The sequence below is a fragment of the Montipora foliosa genome, chromosome 8 (assembly GCF_036669935.1).
Source record: "Montipora foliosa isolate CH-2021 chromosome 8, ASM3666993v2, whole genome shotgun sequence".
In the NCBI taxonomy this organism is placed as follows: domain Eukaryota; kingdom Metazoa; phylum Cnidaria; class Anthozoa; order Scleractinia; family Acroporidae; genus Montipora; species Montipora foliosa.
Genome location: NC_090876.1, coordinates 7,848,154 through 7,855,653, shown reverse-complemented (window position 1 = coordinate 7,855,653; position 7,500 = coordinate 7,848,154). Strand labels below are relative to the sequence as shown.

Sequence of the window (7,500 nt, the reverse complement as noted above, 5' to 3'; positions counted from 1 at the left end):
CTGGTCAGCCTGGGCCACCGGGACGCACAGGAGATGGGGTGAGACGTAACAATGGACGTTTTTTCTAATGAAGAATAAATATAATTTTGCAAGGGAGAATTCTTTCCTAAAAATACTAAGAACCACATTTAGTATGAACGGCTAGCGCGAACTGGTCTTTCTTTCGGAGCATGCGCATTGAGTTTGGAAGTCAACTGTGCGTGCTCTTCCCAACCTACTTGTAATTTCCTACGAAGAATTACAAAATCGAAAATAGCAAAGATAACACAAAGCGCATAGGATATGATGTTAGAACGTGTTAATATCTTCTCCAAGTATTTATTGATCGTACGTAGCAGCTCATGACCTTGAAGCGTTTAACTCTAATAATAATAATAATAATAATAATAATAATAATAATAATAATAATAATAATAGTAACTTTATTTCTATAGCACTCTTATCCTATGTTCAAGGCGCTTTACATTCATATAAACAACATTATTAATAAATATTTACAAATTTACAACCATATCCTATTATATTTGCAATGATTAAAAAAGGAAAAATTAAAACTAAAGCAATATACGCAAATCAATTAGAAACAATGATTTGTTATTACTAAATTTAGTAAACAAGTACTCTTGTTCAGAGCTGGGGCATTTCCTAATTTGGAGGTAACCTAGCCCGTGCATTTTCCCGCGCGTGCAGCTTCGATCTTATTTTTGTCCATATTTGGGCCAAAAATCGGTGTCCTAAAATTCCCAGCATTCGTTCCAAGGAAAAGATTTGCATGTTACACGCTTCAAGGTCGTGTGATTTTGTCGTACGAGCTTCACAACAGATAAGCAAAATACGGTATTTGTTCACGTACTTAAATATGAATGTTGGCCTTTGACAACAGGGAGCCCCAGGACGAGCAGGAGAACGAGGCTCAGATGGTGAAAAGGGAGCGACTGTGAGTCTATGAAGAAGAAACCTATTTCAAATAAGTCTTTGGTTGTGTGTATTAGAGCTGACCATAATTTGCGGATGTATCACCGAGTTAAAAAAGTGCAGATGATTATTGAAATCATGAAGTTTACTGTTTCGAATTTTTGTACAGTATGTTTGTTGCATTGATTCCACAGTTTTACAAGATCTGAGGCTGAAAAATCGGTTTAAGCTTGCACTTCCGACATTCTTGATAAGCTGCCGATGCTCAAAGGCATCCAGCGTGGAATTGGTTTGCGGAAAGCTTGGTCTGTGTCACACTCTACATTAAAATGTGTCACCCGAGAACCCTGTAAATGTCCGCGTGTTTTTTACGACGACATTAATTTCAAGTTACAAGAACAAACAGCGAAAAAAATAGGTTTATTGAAATACAGAGAGCCTAAAAGGATTCTCTAAGTTAGGTACAATACCTTTACTAAAAAGTGAGAAAGAAAGAGAAAGAAGCTAAGCGACAAAGCAAAGAATGACGTGTGTGTAAACAGAGCTAGAAGGTGTTCGATTCAGTTTAGTTTTTGAGGTGTGATTGCAGACTCAAAGTAAGCTCTTAATCGTACGCTTAATTCAGTATATAATGTGTGAAATTATCTCCTATAAGGAACTGCATAAATTTGTGGGGTAAAGAGGTGGTTTGGAGTAGCCTTCACCTCTTAAGCCGCGCACGCCTCCTGACTTCGTATGTACCTCTAATCTCGGCTTCTGTTTTATTCCTCAGGGGAACCGAGGGAATGTGGGAGCACCTGGAAGTCGCGGAATGCAAGGAAGGAGGGTAATGATTTTCACATGGTAGTGATCATTATAGTAAATTCTGGATGAGGTCCTGAATTGTAGAACTTGTGAGTCAATCATCGCTTAGGGTCACGTTTTTACCTGATTCTGGAGATGGCGTCCGCTCAGGTTGTCGAAACCTTGGTCTCGTTCGACAGTCCTTCAAGGGCCGGACTGCCCTTGAACACACGAAGTATTTATGGTCATACTATAGCAATCAACGCGGCGAAGACGGTAAAATGTGGGTCAAGAACAGACTGTTAAACTACCTCACTCGATCGTACTTTATCCACCTTGAAAATCATTTCATTTCAGCGACGGTATAGACCGTATTCCTATATGACGGCCAATAAATTATTATTATTTTTTCTTGTGCTCGTAAGACCAATTAGTCTTGTTTGCAAGGACAAAATTCAAAAGGAATGCTGATTTTGGGCGAGACTAGTTGTTTTGAATAGCACGAAGAAAAAAGAATAATTTATTGCAGCCATTTATGAATATGGTCTGACACATAATCAAAAGCAAATTAATACAATGTTGGTAAAGTTATTTATAGCAATTAAAGGGGGGGGGGGGGGGCGAGGCACTTAACTCCCAAACCGTTGCTATGGACCCCTTCAAATAGTTTCCCGAGTCCCTCCTTTAGCTCTACATTTGTCTTTTTTGCCAAGTGTATTCTATTTAACATTTCTTTGTCTGGTTCGACTTGCAACCATATTTGGTAAATCACAAATTTTTAACGTAACAGTATGAGAACATTCTACCCCAATCTGTAGCACGGATTTCAAAGGAAAATTATTTATCCAAAAAAAAAAAATACGACGTCTTAAGGGCCAGGTCAGTTACATTTTTTGTCCAAATAGAAATTCCATGCCAAAATTTACGAAAAATGATGGGACGGTTCCTATCCCGTGAAAAAACCGCCTCTTCCTTTCGTTTCCTGAGAGTTTTTGCATGTTTTTCACTGAACGCACGGCAGAGGACTGGGACTAGTTGAGCATGCGCCTTCTGATTAAAGTGATGTCAGATTTCTTTTTCATTCAAGCTTTTTGTAGGGCTCTTGACTAAAAAGCTTCCTTAGCAACCATTGTGTTTCTGTAGTTAAGTGCCGCCCCCCCTCTTAAAGTTTGAAACAAAACCGAGGTGACGAAAAGCAAAAAACGTCAGTGTTATTGTGACATGCCGACGCAATTTTCCCTTTCGTAAACAAGCGATGCCATTCGGACGAGGCTAAGTTTGTCGTTTGCAAATGAGTAAAAAAATACTTAATCTAGGACTAGATTAGCAGCGTATGTCACTTAGAATTTTAAAAAAACTGAGAAAAAAACCTCCGAAAAAAATTTGAAAAAAAATTACAAAAAAATGATCGATCGATCTCGGAATCCGTCTCAATGGCTTAAAAACAAATGCACTTAATCTCTACACTACCGAAACAACGGCATCAAGTTTGAAATTTTAAAGTATTTAAATGAAGTTAATCCTAGCAATTTATTGAAAGCTAACCGAACAAAAAGGCTTGGTTAATAAGAATGGCATCGACCGTCAAAAATGGCATCGCTTGTTTACGAAACGGAAATTAGCTTCGGGTCGCCGAGACGTCATGTCCCTGCTGTTTAAAAATTTTTTTGAAACTTTCTCGTCATCAAAAATTGCTTCAAATAGGGAAATTAGAACATCTCTGTGAACCAGAAGGCCATTAATCCAACGTTATTAGAACCCAAGACTTACTTGCGGGCATTTGGTGTGAAAACGTTATCATTACCCATTTATCCCGTGCGCGTCTAGTTCTAACAAATCGAGATTTTTTTGGCATACTATATATGTAATACGATATCACTGTAACTCCTATATACGCACAAGCTACAATGATGCCTACTCGGAATTTTGCCCTCCAGGCAAAATCCTTGCGGGGGCAATTAGAATTTTTTCCCGCCAAAGTACGGCCATTCATTTTGGACCTTATGACCACAACGCCTGTGATTGGTCTGCAACGAATTAGCTGCACGAGGTATTGTTCATGGATCGTGCAAGGAAAACATCACCGCCAGGTTTTTCCCGCAAAAATCTGGAAGGTATAGCCGTACGTTCTAAAAATAGGTCGCATATGGGCCGCATTCCATCGCAGATCGACGCTTCTGGGTTGAAGACTTCTTCTTTTTACTAGAGTTTTCTCCTCATTATGTAACAACCACAAAACGCGTTTTACTCAGATGTACACTGGCTGCTGGCCTCCAGCCTCAACAAAATCAAATCAAATTATTCTTCTAAACAATACACTTTTTTAGTTAGACATTGTTTTTTATCTTTTTATTTCAGGGTAAGCAGGGAAAAGAAGGCGCTCGAGGAAAAGTCGGAGAACCCGGTCCACAGGTAATTAGATATGTCGATGACAAGTAGGGCTTGTCACACGAGCTCGCGTTGAACAGCCAAGGAAGCACATAACACCGAGATAGGCTAAGCTATAGCTAAACTCATATCCACCAAGCACAAATAGAGTAATTGTTTATTAAATTTTGACAATTCGAAACGTTTGTTAACGTGGAAATTTTGCTTCCAGCAAGCAATTCTTCAGCTTGCCAACAACCGTGATCTTAGGGTATGACATGATAACAAAGATCTAGATTTAATGAACGCTTGAAACACAACATCTAGCTTTTTTAAAGCTCGGCCAATACCATGCTTCATTACACGGATCGTTTCATGTATTTACTTCCCTTTGATAACCAGACTTGATACATTGTAAATTTCGCATTCCGTGGAGTAAGCCCTCAGGCTATGCCATTACTATTATTACGTCATCTTTTTCACAAAACATTCCAAGATGGGTCACTCTTTGATTAATTTTGGTTGGAATGGAAACTTTCCAGAGGAAGGGGCTGTATCATACGGCTTTCTAACCAGATTTTTCGGTTTTCGTTGACGAAGGGCCAACGCTGAAGGTACAAGGAGATTGCCTTAATAACCAATCACGACAGACCATCAAATGAATCAATAAAAATTCGCGTATCAAATATATGTGATCAGTGCCAACCGCCTGCTGGAAAAACTCTTCCTTCTGATTGGTACCTAGAGAAAATGGCACGAGATTTGCCGGCCAATCGCTGATCTCAGTGATTTTCAACCAATCAACTGCTGAATATGTCATATTTTTATTCATGAAAGGGCTCTCAAGGGGATAGGGGATTTCGCGGTGCTGGAGGAAGACCTGGTGAAGCGGTAGGTTGCCGGAATAAATTGAACATGTTAACTGATGTGTTAAAGCGAGTTTCAATCGAGTGTCCTAAAACCAAAACCAAAGTAATTGCTTTGGCCAATCAAAAAGGACCGAGACAATCCAGTAAACCAATCAAAACTCGAAGTATACGTAATTACACGTAACCGACACAAAGCGCGGGAAAATGTGCACGCGCGAGCCACGATTGGTTTTGGTTTCACGTCGCGAAAACTTTGAACCAATCACTGAGTGAAGTAAATGCAAAACGAAAGCAATTCGCTAATTACTTTCAACACTTAATTGAAAACCGCTCTAAATGAAACGTAATTGCGTTAAAATTTATCCCCTCTTTTTTTCGAAACTCTATTTGAGCAGCCTTCTCAGTTCAGTTCAGTCTTTATTTGCATTTTATAAAAAAAATTACACAAAACTAAGCACTGCACCAAAGTTAGCAAAAGCTAGTCGAGGCGAGTAGTGCTTACAAATGCATTTCAGATAAAAAGACATTTACAAGGGCAAGGATTTAAGTTCATATATAGAAGGTTACAGATATATAACTACAAATTCACATAAATAAGAAGTTGGTTTGAGAATACGATTAGTTGAATTTTTAAATTGATGGAAGTGCTATCTTTCATTTGATTATGCCAAGCTTTCCTTGATTTCCACACACGTTATGAGCCGCTGTAATTAACGAAAAAAACAGCATAATCTTTGCAGAAGAATAGTTCATTTCTCGGTGGGTTACTTTAGTGTTTCGTTGTCTGGAGATAGCAACATGCATATGGGTGCTCTAACATGACGTGAAAACCAAGAATATTGCGATTTCCGGAGGTTCCTTCCATTTTATAATTTACCTCTTTTCACATCATTTTCGCAACGTTGAAATGAATAGCCGATGAGAAAAAAAACTCCTCTTACCACAAACGTAACGGTTTGTTACCTTCTTAAAACTTAGCAACTAAAGAAATTTTGCAACACAAAGGTATTTCCGTGCAAGAATGATTATATCTACTTCAGAGAAGCGCAAGTTACTTTTAGGACAAATGGCTGATATTTGAAAGAAGACGTCAGATTTTGAAACGTCAGTCAATGTCTGTCATCGTCAGTCATTGTCAATGTCAGTCAATGTCAATGTCCTTCTCAGGATCAGTCTCAGCCAGACGGTCGTACTTCAGCAGGATCAAGTGGTTTTAACAAATATGTTTATTCACATTGTGTGTACAACAGGGAGCCCAAGGTGCCCAGGGTGCTGACGGGATACCAGGTGTGAAAGGAGATCAGGTATGCGTGTAGTATACACTGTCCAAAATGTTTAAATTCCAATAGGAGCGTTATACCTACGAACTTAGATTTTCTGATTTTTGGTTTTCAGTAAGACGCTAGTACAAGCACAAACGAAATAAATACGCATTAGGGAGTTTTAGCACGTGACGTTTTTGAGCCACGGACTACAACCGGAAGCGAGCCGTTTTCCTTTTTGACTTGTCTTAACACTACCACATAAAAATGGCAAATTATCTTTTTGCTCTTAGAGACGATTAGTGCAAAAATCTGGCATAGACTTCCGTCCTCGCATGTGAAATGTTCACTTCCGCCCGTGAGTAAGAAAAGTCTGTCGCGTGTTAAGCTCCATAATATCAACTTGTCGTTGATTGGTGCTCACCATGCAGTAGGAAAGTACAATTGGTAACCGGAGACATTGGCGTTGATTCCCTGAGAGGCGCAACACTTGGCGGTAAAGCTGTTCTGAACTATTGTTTAAAACACAGAGGAGAGTTGCAAACTCTCCCGAGCCCCTTTTGTTAACACGACTTGTGCTTACATTACTACGAAAGACCAGTTCTTAGGAAACGAAAAATCAATGTGACTCCACGGCGTTTGAATGGGCTAATTACAATGAACGACAAGAACACAAACCTCTCTGTTAATGACATCACTTATACCCACAAATTGATGTAGTATCTGTGAAAGTTACAATCTCGACCCCAGAGCTCTTTTCTTGACTGGGGGAGAGAAGAGTTCTGGGGAACCCTGAGACAAAGGCTCTTTTCATTGGTTTTCGTGAAGAACACTCAAAAGCGTCTCTAATTGGTGCATTCATGTTATCACGAGGAGTGAGCAGGTGCCGTAAGGTTCAAATAGCCAATTTTTGGCCTACGGCGCATGTTCTCATCCTAGAATTCCCCAGAGCTTCTGGTCGATCCGAGGCTCTGGTGACAAGAATGTAAAATTTAGAAAAATGTGCTTTGTGTTATGTTTATCTTCTGTATTTCTGGACACAAGTGATGCTGAAGTTGTTGAGGGGCTTAGGGGACAATTCGATACGTTTATTATACCAACTACTATGAATCTAGTTACGCGCATGCCTGGACAGTTCGGTTATCTGCATAACGGTCAATCTCGTTCCCAGAGCCCACGTATCTCTTTTAGTCAGCGCCAAAATACGGAGCTCAGTAATAATCAGTTTTAAAAACGGTGTTGATTGGCTAATTGATTTATCAAACTGCACGTGCGTGAACTACCCAGTGTAAAATAGCATGTAA

General features: G+C 39.4%; 1 protein-coding gene across 1 annotated transcript in view; it reads left to right on the top strand.

Moving 5' to 3' along the window:
• LOC137967933 (collagen alpha-1(I) chain-like) overlaps positions 1 to 7,500 on the top strand; it is a 72,527-nt gene that overhangs the window by 8,410 nt on the left and 56,617 nt on the right. The window contains exons 11-16 of the mRNA XM_068814535.1: positions 1 to 38; positions 884 to 937; positions 1,688 to 1,741; positions 4,057 to 4,110; positions 4,903 to 4,956; positions 6,185 to 6,238. The exon at positions 1 to 38 is cut by the window's left edge and continues 7 nt beyond it. Of these exons, the coding sequence (XP_068670636.1) occupies positions 1 to 38; positions 884 to 937; positions 1,688 to 1,741; positions 4,057 to 4,110; positions 4,903 to 4,956; positions 6,185 to 6,238 (308 nt within the window). The remainder of the gene's footprint in view (positions 39 to 883; positions 938 to 1,687; positions 1,742 to 4,056; positions 4,111 to 4,902; positions 4,957 to 6,184; positions 6,239 to 7,500) is intronic.